This window comes from Mus musculus, chromosome 7 (assembly GCF_000001635.26).
Source record: "Mus musculus strain C57BL/6J chromosome 7, GRCm38.p6 C57BL/6J".
Classification (NCBI taxonomy): domain Eukaryota; kingdom Metazoa; phylum Chordata; class Mammalia; order Rodentia; family Muridae; genus Mus; species Mus musculus.
In genome coordinates, this window is record NC_000073.6 from 67,282,396 (window position 1) to 67,301,416 (window position 19,021).

A 19,021-nucleotide genomic window follows, 5' to 3' on the forward strand; every position below is an offset into this window, starting at 1 on the left:
TCAGATCTCCATAAAGAAATTTTTATCTATAGCTCACGTGGTGTTTTTTACTTCAGTGGGAATATTAGTTCAGATCCCTGAAAATACTGAATTTTGGAGGAAAAAAATGAAACATTTTCTCATAAAATCCCAATGTAGTTCTTTGGTTTTTTTTTTTTTTAAGTATATGTTTTTTCACAGTTAAGATATAAACCAGAATTTTACAGCTATTAAAAAATTAAAGGGGCTGGAGTGATGTCTCAGTGGTTAAGAGAACTGGCTGCTCTTCCAGAGGTCCCGAGTTCAAATCCCAGCAACCACATGGTGGCTCACAACCATCTGTGATGAGGTCAGATGCCCTCTTCTGGTGTGTCTGAAATAAATAAATAAATCTTTTTTAAAAAATTAAAGGCAGAATTTCCCACACAACCCAGGAAATTCCACTTCTCATTAGAGACATCAAGAGAAATGAAAACACATGCCCATACAGTTTGCACAAATTTCAAAGCAGCAAATGCACTATTCTGCCTTAAGGAAAGTCCTGATACATGCTACAATTTAGAATTGAAAACACCAATATAAGTGAAAGAAGTTTCAAAAGAGAATGTATTATTGTATGACTTCATTGAAATGAAATGCCCAAATAGGCAAGTTAATTGGCAGAGAAAACAGATTAGCAGATTAATCTTATGTACAGATATTTTGATAAATAATTCAAATACGCACTCAATTTTATTAACAGTGAAGGTTATCTAGACAATGATTTATAAATAACAGGTAGTATGGGAGTACTTCATGTAAATCACTTAACTCTAGAAATGTTGACTATTCTACAATGATTTGATTACCAATGTTTTAAATACCTCCAAGGGGTGCCAAGAGTACACAAGACAATCATCACTGCCTTATCTGTTCTGGTCATTAAGCTCGCTAGCCCTATACTTTGTGCTACACATGTGGACGGCCCTTTCTGAAAAGTCTAACCGGTTCTACTGAATATGTCTACTACTATACACATACTCTACTGTCTGGGTCCCTGTTAAACCACCTCCCGATGGTGGAACATTGAGGAGAATAAGCTCATCAGCACATTCAGTCTCTTCTCCACTACCACGACTAGACTTGAAAGGAGGATGTAGGAGGAAGCATGTGTTCAAAATCAGTACAACTAAATAATTTTAGAAAACTCCCGAGAAGTTTGTGTCCTGACTTAATCGTTGACACTTTAGACTGGTGCTTTGCTAGTCACTGTCCAATGTGAGATTACCTAAACTGGACCTGAATAAAGATTAAAAATTCATTTTCTCAGCTGTACTAGCATAGTTCTGGAGCACAACAGCTACTTGTGACTAATGGCTACACTGGTCAACCCAGACGATGACGAACATTTCAGTCATCAAAAGTCTGTCAAACAGTCCTGCCTATGAAAATACTATGTGTGTGTAAGGCCCGAAGCTGCCTTTGCCAACACGAAGAAGAAAGCAGGGGAACAAAGCTGATATATGGGTAAGGCAGAGCCCTAGCCTGCTTCAGCGAACAGCTGAAGTTTCTATGATGTGATAAAAAGATTCCCACCTTTTAAAGAGTAATTTCAGTTGTACCTCCAGTTTGTAACTTGACGCAGCTTGACTAACATGGTATTGTTTTCTGCATGCTTTCGGATACATGACTTCAGTCAACAGTTAAAGCCCAGGAACTTTGTAACTTTAACACTGTTCTCCCCGAATAGTAAACACTGAGCTGAGTGACACTCAAAAGGTGACTATAATGTCAACATATGTTAGCCAGATCAATAAATACAAAATTTTACTTGAAATTTCTAGGAAATGAAAGATCAAATACAGTTAAAAAGCCTAAACTGAAATATCTTCACTGAGTGCCTACACAGAGAAAGCATTATTTTAGTATCTTACCAATGTTTTATATACACACACACACATACATATACATACATATATATATATCATATACAAATGTGCCAAATACTAACATAACACTATCTATTATACAATAAATCTACACAAATACTAGTGGCATAAAAAAAATCTCATTTTTCTAAATTTCTATACAAATACTAGCTCTTATTCCTGTTTCTTTTGCACATTTTTATAAACATTTTATACACATTTTAAAGATTTTCAAGGTAAAGTCTGGAAATAGCAATTTACACCTAAGAATGAGAAAAGAAAAAAAACTACAAAAGAAAAGCATTGCAGAAAAATATTTTCCACTGAATTATAAAAGGTAAATTCCAACAAAGGATAATTAACCTTTATTTTATTCAAGAAGGCTCACACACTCAGTGTACTTGCTAAGTTTTACAACTGCTAGCCTTTAAAACTAATACAACAGGTTTACTGTCTGATGATTTATTGTATGATAATTAAAACATGAACTACAAGAAACACTTTTTGGCTGATAAACAGACTTCCTATTCAATCTCTTCATCACTCAGCAGGATTCTTCACTGGATGCCCACAGGACACAGTGCTAAAGTACTTAGTAAACTGAATTAGCCAAACAAACAAACACTCTAAAAACTGTAATTTATGCAACCAAATGTATAGTTATCCAAGTGTAATGTATCCAAATACTATACTACCATTTGGAATTTTTATAAGTACAGAGCTGAATGTATAAAGTAAAAAGATAGACATGACCTACACAAGAAAAGACATTCAGACTTGAACCACAATATAATTTAAAATATGAAAACTGTATCATTATTAGCGTTAAGTCATATATTTGAAGGACTAGGTTTCAAAAACTATGTATCTGCATTAGCCAATGTTATGTAAAAGAACTGAAATATCATTTAAACTACGTATCTCTCATTTTATAGGCACAAAGGCATATCCCACCTGTGGCCCATGAGCTACATGCAGACATGAACAGTTATAAATGCAAAAGCAAAAAACTTTTGAAGTGATTTTTTCCCTGAAATTTGAGAGATGGGTTTTCTAATGTCAAATGGTTCTCGAGTAAATTGTATAGGTGTCATTTCCGCAGCATCAAAAGATTAGACACACCTACCACTGAGCTCAAATGATATTCTAATCTAAAAGCAGTACAATATGTCGTATATCCTGATAAATAATATTTGGTGGGAAACAGTCTAGAGGCCTTGAACTTACCTAACAAAAATAATTCAGTTTTAAAATAATAAAATAACCAATATCACCATGTTAAGATAAAGGTAGCAATGTGTCCAATTATACGATATTCCCACTATCTTAACAACATATGTGACACGCAGTGTGATAAATAGCAGTACAATATTTGAAAATGTAGCTCAGAATACCCACGATACAATTCACAGACCACATGAAGCTCAAGAAAAAGGAAGACCAAAGTGTGGGTGCTTTGGTCCTTCTTAGAAGGGGGAACAAAATACTCATGGGAACAAATACGGAAACAAAGTGTGGAGCAGAGACTGAAGGAAAGGCCACCCAGAGACTGCCCCACCTGTGGATCTATCCCATATACAGTCACCAAACCCAGATACTATTGTGAATGCCAAGAGGTGCATGCTGACAGGAGCCTGATATAGCTGTTTCTTGAGAGGCCTTGCCAGACCCTACCAAATACAGAGGCATATGCTTGCAGCCAACCATTGAACTGATCACCAGGTCCCCAATGGAGGAGTCAGAGCAAGGACTGAAGGAGCTGAAAGGGTTTTCAACCTCATAGGAAAAACAACAATATCAACTAACCAGAGCTCCCAGGTTCTAAACCACCAACCAAGGAGTACACATGGAAGGACCCATGGCTCCAGCAATATATGTAGCAGAGGATGGCCTTGTTGGGCATCAATGGGAGAAGAAGCCCTTGGTTCCATGAAGGTTCGATGGCCCTGTATAGGGGAATGCCAGGTTGGGGAGGCAGGAGTGGGTAGATATGGGGGCACATCTACATAGAAGCAGGAGATGGGGAGATGGGATAGGGGCTTTCTGGGGAGGAAATCAGGAAAGGGGATAGCATTTGAAATGTAAATAAATAAAATATCCAATTTTTAAAAAGAAAATGAAGAATACTACATATAATATTTTTACCTTTTCTATCTTTTTCTGCAACCCCCTTTTAAAGAAATCTTGCAATTCCAACACAATCACCTGAGAAGTCCACAATCTGAAACCTATTCTATTCCACTCTTTTAGTGGCTAGCCAAACCTCCACAGTAAAGACAAAGCCTTCCACAGTCAGGAGGATCTGGTTTGTATCTCAGGTCTCAGTTACTTCCCTCTTAATACCACACTTCAGCTATACTTAGCTCATATAAACTTAAAATAAAGTGCCGATTAGATTTTTCTAATTTCCACCTAAGCCACCTCTTGACCTACAATACGCTTTTTCCTTTCCTTTCTTTGTAACCCCATTTCCTTCTCTAAGCATTCTCCGTAAGGCTGGTGAGGTCACCTCTGAAGCAAGTGCTCCTCTGACCGGCTCCCAAGCCTCCTCTGCTCCTGCGCTAATCTTGACAAAGATTTCACAAACGCACTGAGGACCTTCCAGAGAAGAAATACAGAACATTTTTACTTGATTAAAACTTTCAATGTTCATTCTTTGATACATGTGAACATAAAAAGAACACACCGATATTAATCAGCAGTCACAAAAACCTGTCTTATGGAAATGCGAGTTCTACTATAGTGACTGTGACGGTTTGTATATGCTAGGCCCAGGAAGTAGCACTATTAGTAGGTGTGGCCTTGTTGGGAGTAGGTATGTAACTGTGGGCCTGGGCCTTAATATCTGTCCTAGTTGCCTGGAAGTCAGTCTTCTCCTGTTTGCCTTCGGAACAAGATGTAGAACTCAGTTCCTTTGGCCCCACATCTGCCTGGATGCTGCCACACTCCCACCTTGATGATAATGGACTGAACCTCTGAACCTGTAAGCCAGCCCCAATCAAATGTCATCCTTTTAAAAGTTGTCTTGGTCACGGTGTCTATTCATAGCAGTAAAACCCTAAGTTTTCTTCCAGTGCACTTTCATTTCTGTTTTAACATTAATCTCTCATGGAATAAGTATGATCTCGAGAAAGACTGCATTTTAATAAGGAACTGCACATAGTTCCTTATTAAAAAGCACACAAATAAAAGCCAACAGCTATATAATGAACAATAATATCAAACAGGTATCAAAACAAGAATAGTAAACTTGAAATAGCAAGAACTATGGTGACTGCAATGTAAAAGGAAGGTGCCAAGGACGTGTGGAGGAGGCCGCAGGACTGTGCGCCTCACCCTGTGAGTCATCACCCTGCTACTCCAAGCTCTGTAAAGAATAAAAGAGCAGGGCAGGGCAGGGCTGGAGGTGGAGGGAGCTTTGCCTTGTCTTCAGATGCCTCATTATTTTCTCCTTCGCCTGCTGCTCCAACTGGAGCCCTGTAAAACATTAGGCAAGCCTCTTAAGTACTCCCTGTCTGTTCCATTTCTCATTATAATATGGGGTGCTGGAGGTGGATGGGGGGTGTCAATGCTTCCCAAAGCTTCTTTGAGGACAGTGTTAGACTGTCAGAAAATACAAATGGAATTGTGTCTTCCATTACTATATGGTCCAGACCAGATGATACTCAGAAACAGGAGCCACTGAACAATTTTGGTTTTTGCTCACCTATGGTCACAACTCCAAATGGAGTAAATGAATTTGGGGTTTACAAAAACTTGCAACAATAAAAAGTTTATGAACATGCAATAGCTTCAAATTAATTCAAGGTCAAACATGGCATAGCGACACACATCTGTAACTGTAGTACTTGGAAGGTGGACACAGGAGGATCAAGAGTAGCCTCTGCTACAAAGAGAATTTAAAGCTAGTCTGGACTAAAAATTGCCTCAACAAACACTTAAAACCAAACCAAAGCCTAACCTGCTTCCTGCACAGCATGTGGCATGCAGCTCAGATCTCCAGCACTCAGGTTAAAGGTGGGTGGGTGCTCACAGCCGTTCTCAACTCACGCTTTGCACTGGGCATGCCGTCACACCATGGAACACCAACTAATGCTGCCTGAAAAATTTCTGCCACTTAAAACTGCTGTCCATTGTGAAGTGCAGTATTCTTATTACACATGCCAAGGTTTCTGCATATGGACCCATAGTAGTTCATGGAAAAACAATTAAAATTTTCTACTGTTATTAGTTAGCATTTCTCAAATTAGTGTGTCTTGGGGTGATCCTGAATGGTGTAGAATTGCTACTTGAGTTATTAATTTACACACACAGTATTATGAAGTTTGGCTTAAGATTATGACAAGATTTCTAGCTTCTGAAATAGTCCTTATCATAGTTCTGCCACTTTGTATTCCATATTTATGTGAAATGGCATTTTGGCACTGTTCATTATAAAATCAAAATATCAACCAACCAAAAAAAATTCTCTAGGTCCTGCAGTATTGCAAATTCAAATTTAATGTTTTATATAATGGCAACTTACACCAATATTTGGTATACTATTTTAAACTTTGAAAAGATTTCTTAAAAATATGACTCAAACTTGCTCAGTATCTGAAATTAATTCAGGGTATATTTTCATGAATAAAAGGTTTGAAAAAGCTAAAAAAATCACTGTCAAAAAAGTGTGCTCACTTCAAGCTGTTGGTTTACAACTCCACTTAGAACAAGTAAACCAAGTTTCTTAGACCTCATCTCTAAGATTTTTCTTTTAGGTCTGGTTGGGGAACAAAACACTAGGTTCTAAAAATGTTCACGGTGATTTAGTACTGATAAGTCAGGTTATCACATTTTGGGAACCACTGTTCTTAAATAATGTATTCCTGGCACAGTCAATTTTATTACTACCTTTTTTTTTTAATCTTAAAGATTCTATTATTATTTATTCATGTGTCAAATTTCCTAGAACTGGAGCTACAGACAGCTGTGAGCCACCATGTGAGTGCTGGGAATCAAACCACAGTCTTCTAAAAGACCAGCTTTAACTGCTGAGCTGTCTCTAACCCATTCTGATTTCCTAGTCGACAGGTGCATTTTATAGTAATTCTCTATTTTCTTTCTTTTTGTATTAATTCCAGTTTGCTTTGTGTTTTGAATGTAGGAAATTAAAACTAAAAATGTGACATTTCATGGCTGAGGAGACAGGTCTGGGCAAACTGCTTGCTGTGTAAATATAGTAGTTCATATCTCCAGGAATCCCATTAAAAGGTGGGCTGGTTATAATCCCAGTCTATAATCTTTGTGCTGGGAAGGGAGAGTTAGGGAACCTGCATAGCAAGCTGGTTAGCTAGACTTGGTAAGTTCCAGGTTCAGTGAGAAACCTTGCCTCTGTAAATAAAACAAACAATGATCAAGGAAGACATCCAATGTCAACCTCTGGTATCCTCATGTGCACCCACAAACATGTATGCAAACACAAACATACAGTTTAGAATTTAAGTTATCATCATCTTATTCCATTAATCACAGTGCCTCAATATCCTCAGTTGTATATTAGGGAAAATAATAAAAACTCTAAGATAATACAAGTGAAATAATGAATCTATCAGACCAGAGAGCTCAAGAAATAGCTCAGTGCCAACCAGCCAACATGAAGAAGTGGGTTTGCATCCCCATGACCAATGCAAAACAGCAAGTACAGTGGTACATATCTGTAACTCCAGTGGAGGGGGGTGGCAGAAATATGGAGATAGATGAATTCCAGCCACCCTGACCCTATCACTAAATTTCAGCTTCAGTGAAGAGACCTTGTCTCAAAAAGCAGGTTTACAATAACAGAGGCAGTCATCCATATTGACCTCTGGCTCCTCACACAACCATGCACACATGCATATACCACATGCACACAGTAAGTTATCAGACTGTAAACATTAAATAAACGTTGCCCACTACTCTTACTGTGATGATCTTAATTCTCTGATAACCAATAAGGAAAGCGATCATAGGTACTAATGCTATACATTATAATGAGATGCATAAAACTAATGTATGGTAAACTGTTTCAGAGCTTCATTGGATTCAGTAAACTAGAAAGCAAAGGTCCCTCCCTTCTTCTGCCTCCCATGATTTTGTTCCCCCTTCTAAGTGGGAATGAAGCATCCACACTTTGGCCTTCATTAAGCTTATTAAGCTTATTATGGTCTGTGAGTTGTATCGTAGGTATTCTGAGCTAAGACAAATGCAGATACTCAAGGCCAATCATTGGACTGAGCCCGGGAACCCCAATGGATGAGTTAGGGGAAGGACTGAAGAAAGCTGAAGGGGACTGCAACCCCATAGGAAGAACAACAATATCAACTGACCAGACCCCACAGAGCTCCCAGGATCTAAATCCCCAACCAGAGAGTATTCATAAGTGGGTCCATGGCTCCAGTTACATATGTAGCAGAGGACTATGCTATCTGGCATCAGTGGGAGGGGAGGTGCTTGGTCCTGTGGAGGCTTGTTGCCCCATCAAAGGGGGATGCTAGGGTGGTGAGGCAGGTATGGATGTGTGGGTGAGTGGAGCACTTTCTTAGAGGCAATGGGGAGGGGAGGAGAGTTTGCAGAGGAGAAACCGGCAAGGGGGACATTTGAAATGTAAATAAATAAAATAATTTTTTTAAAAAAGAAGTATAGTTTGAAAAAGTTTACCACTTAGAATTAAACAGAGTGGCCAGATACTGATTTAAACCTGGAAGGAAATTTTGTAAATATTCCCAGCAATAGCCACAATTTCAATGTCCTCGAGTTTATGCATATAAGTCTACATAACATGAATAAATAAGACATTAAAAAAATAAGATGCATCTATCCAATGGAATAAAAATATCTTACCAATATAATTAAATATTCTTGATGTTGATATGAATAAACTCATCAACACTTTTAAAGAATAGAAGACAAAATATTAAAACTCATTTGTGTAAAAAATATATTTTTAAAAAGCAGTATATAAACATTTTAAATAAAATATGTTTTTAAATGTAATATTGACTCATCATTTCAAAGAAATTAAGTCATGAAATTTCTTACAAAGAGAAATCTAATGACAATAACACTGTATAAATTTCCACTGCTGTTTACTGATATTCCTCTGTTGGTTTGACTTACAATTTTTAATTGTGCAATAACACAAAAGCATATGCATTCAGTAGAAAATATGCTTTGAATTGCGGCATTTTCTGGGGCTATAATATGCAGTGCAGTATTCTGCCAGGATGTTGGCAGGGGCAAAGTTAAAGCTCTCAGGCAGTCTGGTATCATCAGATAAACAACCTAGACTCTGCAGCATGCTTGTGCTGCTGAGCTGACATCTGGCAAGTTAGGTGGATTTCAATTGACAATGTTTTCAATTTCTAGTTTAGTAGGACATAAGCACATTTCAAGTTAAGAGGCATCTGTACTCAATTTTCTTGGGAATAAAAGTATGTATGTATGTATGTATGTATGTATGTATATCCATCCCTACTAGCCACTCTAAACCTTATTTTTAAATCCCCAAATATATTTAAAATGTGTAAATCTGTCAAAAAAACCTATAGAAAAACTTAACTAATAAACACTTTTAATTTTAAATTAAAATATTAGGACTAGTTATAAAACATAGACATATGAAATAAGCAAGAATTATCAATATTCCATGAGTTTCTAATATCTGTAGTTAAATAAGACCAAAATATTCAAATACCAACTACCCTTATGTAAAATAACTGGTGCCAGACACTTCAGATTTAAGAGCATTTCAGATTTTCACATTAGTTGATGCTCACCCTGTGCACTATTAATTGTAGACTACTCTCAGAAAGTCTATCTGCCCTTACTCCACTAACTTAATACATACAGTCTTGCACAGTGATATGCAGGTGTAGCTAAGAGCACAGTGTGCCCATCCTTCTCACAGTAATCTCAAAAGGGCCTGCATGTTAAGGATGCCACAGAATAAAACTTATTTAAAGTAGATTATTTACAAATGTTTACACCTGTTTGTTTATTCACCCACATGAGATAGCCAAGACATCCAAAGCCTCATTATAAACTTGTTAGGAGTTTATTTATATAAAATATTTAATCACAGATGTAACTCAGTGGTTTATAGAACCATAGTATTCGTGTGGTTTAAATTACAAATTCCAAAATAATAACTCCCTCAGATTTCATAGCACAGAAGCCCCCAACATATCAGACATATGAATAAATGGACACTAAAAGTGGTTGCCCACAACTACAAGTGCTTGAAAGGAAACTGTATAAAAGGAAATCAATGACGGCCAACAACAACAACAACAACAACAACACACATATTTTCAAGTTCTGTTCCAGTGAGATACTTGTAAAGTTCTTTGAGTCTGGCTCATTAGAAGCTCTTTGTTATTACTATTACTTATAAACTTAACTTTGGTCCACAAAAAAACTTATAGATGTTCAACATAAACGCAGCGTACTTATACACTACCTGGGAGAATACACTGTATCGTCTTTTTAAGTGAAAGAAGGCCTGTTTGGATGTAAAGACTTTAATATAAATGAAGTAAGGCCAGGGCTGTAGCTCAGTTGGTTAACTGTTTGCCTAGCCCACATGAGGCCCTGAGCATGATTCCCAATGGTATAAAAAGGGGTGTGTGGATATACACAAATGGTATAAAAAAGGGGTGTGTGGATATACACAAATGGTATAAAAAAGGGGTGTGTGGATATACACAAATGGTATAAAAAGGGGTATGTGGATACACACAAATACTCTCAGCATTCTCAATGAAGGCAGAAAAATCAGTCATTATCCATTTAGTTGGAGGCCAGACTAGAATACATAAGACCTTATCTAGAAGAAGACAAAGAATAAAGCCCACAAATAAAAAAAGCCTTAAGGTTTTTCTATCACAAAAATCAATAATTTAATATAATTATTCCTATGTACTATAAAATTATAACTTATCGAGAACTATTCGTAAGATTCATGTCAGCTTACTTATAAAAGGAACAGTACAAATAAACTTCAAAATTGAATGGATAGGGACTGGAGACTTAACTTCAGGGTAAGGCTACTTATTATTCTTACAATAAGGACTTGAGTTTGGTACCTAGCAGTTACATGGTACCTTATAACCTTGGACACATGTGGTGCATATAAACTCATGCAAGCACACATAGATGCACAAATTCAAAAAAAAAAAAAAACAACTTAAAAATCCCAATGGGTAATTGCCTGTCAAAGTCTCCCTCACACTGAACACACTGAAGCAGACTGTGACACACAAGGCTGCTAGAAAGGTTTGGGATTTACTCTCTTACACTTTGACTGCGGACCACACAGAGATGAAGACTGGGGTAGTCTGAAAATTCTGAGAGGCTTAAACCACATTATATTCTTCACATTCTCTAAAGAAGTTAGCTTTAGGTTGTGCGAAGAACCCTCAATTTCCAGAGGCCAAGACCACACTGCTGCAATGAAAGAGTAGAGTGGTTAGGGTTAAGAGGGAGCTCATCTTCCTCAGAGAAACTAATCAGCATCCCTACCTGCTCACAACTCTGCTCCTCTGCTCAGTGAAGGGCTGTGGAGCTTCTGACAAGACTTAGACATGTTGAAAATAAAAGGCCATTTCAAATGTATTATGGATGTTTTCCATTTCAAGTAAATTTAGATATAAAGTCTCTGGTAAAACTTACTAAGATGATCTACTTTATCATATTATAATACAAAATGTGCTTATGAGATCTAATAGGAGAAAATGTACAATATAATTTGTGATGCAAATAAGTTCTAAGATAGAGCATATGTGCTAAATAACAGGAATTGTCAAATGACATAAATTTAACTATACTAAATAGTGTTCCTAAAGTTAGAGTCATATCAAAATGATTAACAAAAGCATAATTAAAAAAGAAAAAAAACCTTTAAACACATTTCATAGTAGGTTTAAAGTAGTATTCCTTAAATAAAACTGGGTAAATTGGTTGTGGCTGTAAATATGTCATGCTTTTACTTCTCATTTGAAACAATTCATTAATAACCATAAACTATAATATAAGGAGTTATTTTTCCAGTAACAAACTAAATCACTGTCCAAAAAAGAACCCAGAATGCAGAAAGACTCAGGGAAGAATTAAACGCATTTTTCACAACTATATTATTATGGGTGAAGACAAATTAGATTTGTACATAAGATGATAGTTGTAAGTATCTTCGCCTGCAGTTCAAATGTTGAATGTAAAATATTAACTCACAACGTATTTCTTCTCATCCATTTATGGCTGTGTCATCTTTACATGGTTTCAGTACATTCCCCAAGGAAATGCCTAATGTATGTGATTTCTTTCTAATAGTTATACAGATAACTTAGTCAATAAAAGTATTTTTAAAGCAATGAAAACATTCTCAAAAAAATAAAGCAAACCCTCTAAATATAAAGAATAGCCATAAAAGTACCCAAAGGTAATTGTGAAGTTGACTTAAATATCATCAGAAGATGTTCAAAGAAATTGGGTGAGGTGGCTTGCAACTATAGTCAAAGTATTTATGAAGCAGAGGAAAGAGGATGGTTCAAGACCAGCCTAAGCTGCATAGTGAATCTCTGCCTTTAAAAAACGCAAAAGCAAAAGCAAATCAAACAGAAAGCCTCTTGTTTTAAACTGAATTGGTTTGACAAACCTATGAGAGATACTAAATAGAATGTGTTCAAATAAGCAGGACAGGATTCCCTGCCTCTACACACAAGGCACTGTTAAAAATTTGCTTCCCTCTCATTATGTCTAATGTGAGTTATTACTGATATACATTATAGTAAAATAATTAAGATATGTTAAAATTACAGGTATTGTTTTTAAAGCAAAATAAGCAACTGCTGATAAAAAAAATTATACCGCTTAAACATTAGGTTTGTATGGTAGAGAGCTTAATTCATTCTGATTGAATAAATAGGAAGTTTTACAGCCAAACTGAGACATCAAATAGCAACTCTAAGAACTTCTAAGAAATACTTCTATGTTTTAGAAATACAAAGCAATGTGCCAGTTAATGTTATTTTTTAAGTAAAGTATTATTTATAATTCACACATTACTAAATATGAGTTACCTCAACGATATCCGAGTTCGTCCTGCTTTCATGAGGCTCGTTATACTCAGTGTATTTGAGAAGGACTTTGTCCATGTCAGTGCTAGCGTACTGAAACAGCTTATTAGAGCTGTTGAAAATGATGAGTGCTATTTCACAGTCACAGAGCACACTGAGTTCATAGGCTTTCTTCATCAATCCAAACTTTCGCTTTGTAAAAGTAACCTAGACAAAGAAAAACAGAATTTTAATTAAAAGCTTGGTTGTACTTGAAATAAAGTCTCTTGAATGAGTCTTTCTTTACACTGAGCCAGATCTCAAAGGTGAAATGTTGCTAGCTTCATCCATCACACACACCTCCCCACTCCATTTTGCTACAGGACTATAGTCTTGTATTTATTGTATATGCCCAAGGGCTCTGAAAAGAGGTGGTGTTATTATAATACTTCTTTTCCCTGGCAAGCCTTTTTACTCTTTCCACTAAAATTCCATCTAAAGCCAGCAAAAATTATCTGATGCCATCAATCTTCTTTTACTATTTCTCTAATTAAAATCTGCTAACTGAGACAGTTCTGAGACTGAAACATTTTTCATGGTTTTTGCTTTGTTTTGTTTTGGGGGATTTAAGTATTTATTTTATTGTTATCACAATTGATATAGTTCACTTTTCATTTGGAGAGCTATTTGTATACTAGATTTGGAATGATGCAAAGTCTGTAACCAATACATTTATATGTTCTTATAATATACTTTTTCTATAATTTATTTCTTTAATTCACTTTACATCCCAATAGCAGCCCCCCTCCCTCCTGTCTTCCCAGTCCTGCCCTTAACAATATATTCCTTAATCTAAAAGTTCCTGGAAGAGACGTTTCTTTTTTCCTCTTCCATAGTATTTCCACTCCTTTCCCTTCAAAGCTCTCAGCTATTTTAAAGCTTCTACCTTGAAATCACACCATCCAGTAACCCTCCCAGTGGCAAGGATGAAGTGACACATAATCCTGTTACTATTCCGCAAGAAGTGACACCTGAGCTACCTTTTCCCCAGTCCTGCTCCCACACTGGACTCCAGCCTCCTCCAATGCCCAGTGTCAAGTCCTCAGTGTTACCACAAATGATCACAGCACCTAAATGTCTCAGTTTCACAAAGTTCACTCTGATGGCTTCTTTTCTGGCTCCTTTATTTTTGTGTCAGCCCCCAAGACATTCTTTTACCTTATCAAGCCCTTATCAAGCCCTCAGATCTAGCCAAATGATAAGAACCAGATAAGACTGGAAAGAGTCAATTTTAAGTTATGTTACTGCTATTTAATACTCTACACCAACAGCAAACTGTTGACTTTACCTGTGACATAGACCTGGTATCTTCCCTTGTCTACATATACCAATACACTTCTCATCTACGTTGCTCATGTAATCATTATTGAACTTCCCAACTCATCCTGAACACCCCAGTAGCTGCCAAGTAACAGCCAAAGCAAAATGATCAACCTGCTTAAGTGAGAGCTTAATGTTTCTCACTGCAGTGTAAACAACATCAAACTCACCCAGTATGCAGTATTAACAATCTATTCTCCAGCTCCTTAGTTGACCTTATTGCATCCATCCATCTCCCTTGTACCAATGAATGACATTAGCATGACTCTGCACATACATGTGGGTACATGTGTTCCTTAGATAATGTTACTGTTCAATTTAGGAACTTCATTATGTTCCCCATCTAAGAAATATATATTAAAACACATCTCTAGTATGGCTGCTTCCTTTATCTATCTATCTATCTATCTATATATAATACATATTTAACCTGTTGCTCACATGGCAGTTTTCCTCTTATATCATATACATATGCTTGTATAAACATATAAGGAATTTTGCTATATTACAAAACTATCATGAAGGCATATTTCATACTAATATAGTTAATTACTCATTTTAATCTTTGTTAATGATGGGCATAAATAATCATCTCTTCAGTATGCATTTAATGTACCAATTTGTAACAACTTGGCAATCTCTTTTATCTGTTTTCATTTGGGATTTCCTTTCTCTATAGTTACTTATTTTTATCATTTTCCTATAATATAGTTTATCCTTTACCTATCTAAAATACTCATGCAGATAAATTTATTGCTTTATCAAATTCCTTTAATTTTTTCATTTATGTATTAACTTATTGTACTATTGCCATCAAAAAATATTTTTTTGTTCTTGATTCTTTTTCAAATGGATCTTACGATATAGCTCTGGCTGGCCTGGAACTCACTTTGTAGACCAGCCTGCTTCTACCTAGCAGGTACAAGGATTAAAGGCATGTACCATCATGCCCAGCCCAATTTTTAGTTTTTATTAGACTTATGAAGTCAGAATGTTTTGAATCCTGGTATAACATTTATACTATTATTAAACATAATCTTTCACTAATAGTAAAGAGCACTATATGTGGTATTGAAAGTTAATTTTAAATTGCTTATATCTTGGTTACCTAGATATACAAGCTACAATGGAAGTTTGAATTCCACAGATACTTTGAAAATCAGAGATATTAATATTATAGTATTTAGGATGAGACAAGTTACGTGTCTTCAAATTATGCACTGGGGAAGCTTAACAGACAGTTCTTTAAATACTCATTATCAGTACAGAGTATAGTTTCTGTTGCTCTTTTTACTGTGTGTTGTGGGGGAAAGTTTGTGTGTGTGTGTGTGTGTGTGTGTGTGTGTGTGTGTGTGTGTGTTGGCATATTACACATGGGTTTTGTACTGACTAGTTTTATGTCAACTTGACACAGCTGGGGTTATCACAGAGAAAGGAGCTTCAGTTGAGGAAATACCTCCATGAGATCCAGCTGTAAGGCATTTTCTCAACTAGTGATCAAGGGGAAAGACCCCTTGTGGGTGGGACCATCTCTGGGCTGGTAGTCTTGGTTCTTTTTTTTTTTTAATTAGGTATTTTCCTCATTTACATTTTCAATGCTATCCCAAAGGTCCCCCATACCCACCCCCCCAATCCCCTACCCACCCACTCCCCCTTTTTGGCACTGGCGTTCCCCTGTACTGGGGCATATAAAGTTTGCAAGTCCAATGGGCCTCTCTTTGCAGTGATGGCCGACTAGGCCATCTTTTGATACATATGCAGCTAAAGACAAGAGCTCCCGGGTACTGGTTAGTTCATATTGTTGTTCCACCTATAGGGTTGCAGTTCCCTATAGCTCCTTGGTTAATTTCTCTAGCTCCTCCATTAGGGGCCGTGTGACCCATCCAATAGCTGACTGTGATCATCCACTTCTGTGTTTGCTAGGCCCTGGCATAGTCTCACAAGAGAGAGCTATAACTGGGTCCTTTCAGCGAAATCTTGCTAGTGTATGCAATGGTGTCAGCATTTGGAAGCTGATTATGGGATGGATCCCTGCATATGGCAGTCACTAGATGGTCCATCCTTTCGTCACAGCTCCAAATTTTGTCTCTGTAACTCCTTCTATGGGTGTTTTGTTCCCATTTCTAAGAAAGGGTAAAGTGTCCACACTTTGTTCTTCGTTCTTCTTGAATTTCATGCGTTTGGCAAGTTGTATCTTATACCTTGGGTATCCTAAGTTTCTGGGCTATTATCCACTTATCAGTGAGTACATATTGTGCGAGTTCCTTTGTGATTGGGTTACTTCACGCAGGATGATACTCTCCAGGTCCATCCATTTGCCTAGGAATTTCATAAATTCATTTTTTAATAGCTGAGTAGTATTCCATTGAGTAAATGTACCACATTTTCTGTATCCATTCCTCTGTTGAGGGGCATCTGGGTTCTTTCCAGCTTCTGGCTATTATAAACAAGGCTGCTATGAACATAGTGGAGCATGTGTTCTTCTTACCGGTTGGGACATCTTCTGGATATATGCCCAGGAGAGGTATTGCGGGATCCTCCGGTAGTACTATGTCCAATTTTCTGAGGAACCGCCAGACTGATTTCCAGAGTGGTTGTACAAGCTTGCAATCCCACCAACAATGGAGGAGTGTTCCCCTTTCTCCACATCCTCACCAACATCTGCTGTCACCTGAGTTTTTGATCTTAGCCATTCTGACTGGAGTGAAGTGGAATCTCAGTGTTGTTTTGATTTGCATTTCCCTGATGATTAAGGATGTTGAACATTTTTTCAGGTGTTTCTCTGTCATTCGGTATTCCTCAGGTGAGAATTCTTTGTTCAGTTCTGAACCCCATTTTTTAATGGGGTTATTTGATTTTCTGGAGTCCACCTTCTTGAGTTCTTTATATATATTGGATATTAGTCCCCTATCTGATTTGGGATAGGTAAAGATCCTTTCCCAATCTGTTGGTAGCCTTTTTGTCTTATTGACGTTGTCTTTTGCTTTGCAGAAGCTTTGCAATTTTATGAGGTTCCATTTATCGATTCTTGATCTTACAGCACAAGTCACTGCTGTTCTATTCAGGAATTTTTCCCCTGTACCCATATCTTCAAGGCTTTTCCCTACTTTCTCCTCTATAAGTTTCAGTATCTCTGGTTTTATGTGGAGTTCCTTGATCCACTTAGATTTGACCTTAGTTCAAGGAGATAGAAATGGATCAATTCGCATTCTTCTCCATGATAACAACCAGTTGTGCCAGCACCATTTGTTGAAAATGCTGTCTTTTTTCCACTGGATGGTTTTAGCTCCCTTGTCAAAGATCAAGTGACCATAGGTGTGTGGGTTCATCTCTGGGTCTTCAATTCTGTTCCATTGGTCTACTTGTCTGTCACTATACCAGTACCATACAGTTTTGATCACAATTGCTCTGTAGTACAGTTTTAGGTCCGGCATGGTGATTCCACCAGAGGTTCTTTTATCCTTGAGAAGAGTTTTTGCTATCCTCGGTTTTTTGTTATTCCAGATGAATCTGCCGATTGCCCTTTCTAATTCGTTGAAGAATTGAGTTGGAATTCTGATGGGGATTGCATTGAATCTGTAGATTGCTTTTGGCAAGATAGCCATTTTTACAATGTTGATCCTGCCAATCCATGAGCATGGGAGATCTTTCCATCTTCTGAGATCTTCTTTAATTTCTTTCTTTAGAGACTTGAAGTTCTTATCATACAGATCTTTCACTTCCTTAGTTAGAGTCACGCCAAGGTATTTTATATTATTTGTGACTATTGAGAAGGGTGTTGTTTCCCTAATTTCTTTCTCAGCCTGTTTATCCTTTGTATACAGAAAAGGCCATTGACTTGTGTGAGTTAATTTTATATCCAGCTACTTCACCGAAGCTGTTTATCAGGCTTAGGAGTTCTCTGGTGGAATTTTTAGGGTCACTTATATATACTATCATATCATCTGCAAAAAGTGATATTTTGACTTCTTCCTTTCCAATTTGTATCCCCTTGATCTCCTTTTGTTGTCTAATTGCTCTGGCTAGGACTTCAAGTACAATGTTGAATAGGTAGGGCAAGAGTGGACAGCCTTGTCTAGTCCCTGATTTTAGTGGGATTGCTTCCAGCTTCTCTCCATTTACTTTGATGTTGGCTATTGGTTTGCTGTAGATTGCTTTTATCATGTTTAGGTATGGGCCTTGAATTCCTGATCTTTCCAAGACTTTTATCATGAATGGGTGTTAGATTTTGTCAAATGCTTTCTCAGCATCTAACGAGATGATCATGTGGTTTTTGTCTTTGAGTTTGTTTATATAGTGGATTACGTTGATGGATTTCCCTATATTAAACCATCCCTGCATCCCTGGGATGAAACCTACTTGGTCAGGATGGATGATCGTTTTGATGTGTTCTTGGATTTGGTTAGCAAGAACTTTATTGAGGATTTTTGCATCGATATTCATAAGGGAAATTGGTCTGAAGTTCTCTATCTTTGTTGGGTCTTTTTGTGGTTTAGGTATCAGAGTAATTGTGGCTTCATAGAATGAGTTGGGTAGAGTACCTTCCGTTTCTATTTTGTGGAATAGTTTGTGAAGAACTGGAATTAGGTCTTCTTTGAAGGTCTGATAGAACTCTGCACTAAACCCATCTGGTCCTGGGCTTTTTTTGGCTGGGAGACTATTAATAACTGCTTCTATTTCTTTAGG

At 37.1% G+C, this 19,021-nt stretch overlaps 1 protein-coding gene across 10 annotated transcripts in view; it reads right to left on the reverse strand.

The window, feature by feature from the left end:
* Mef2a (myocyte enhancer factor 2A) overlaps positions 1-19,021 on the reverse strand; it is a 145,294-nt gene that overhangs the window by 51,233 nt on the left and 75,040 nt on the right. For 9 of the 10 annotated variants that reach the window (NM_001291191.2, NM_001357324.1, NM_001291195.1 and 6 more), the window contains one exon: positions 12,980-13,183. In NM_001291191.2, the coding sequence (NP_001278120.1) occupies positions 12,980-13,183 (204 nt within the window). Of the gene's footprint in view, positions 1-11,198; positions 11,346-12,979; positions 13,184-19,021 lie in introns of all 10 variants that reach the window. The other variant, NM_001291196.1, reaches the window with a different exon arrangement.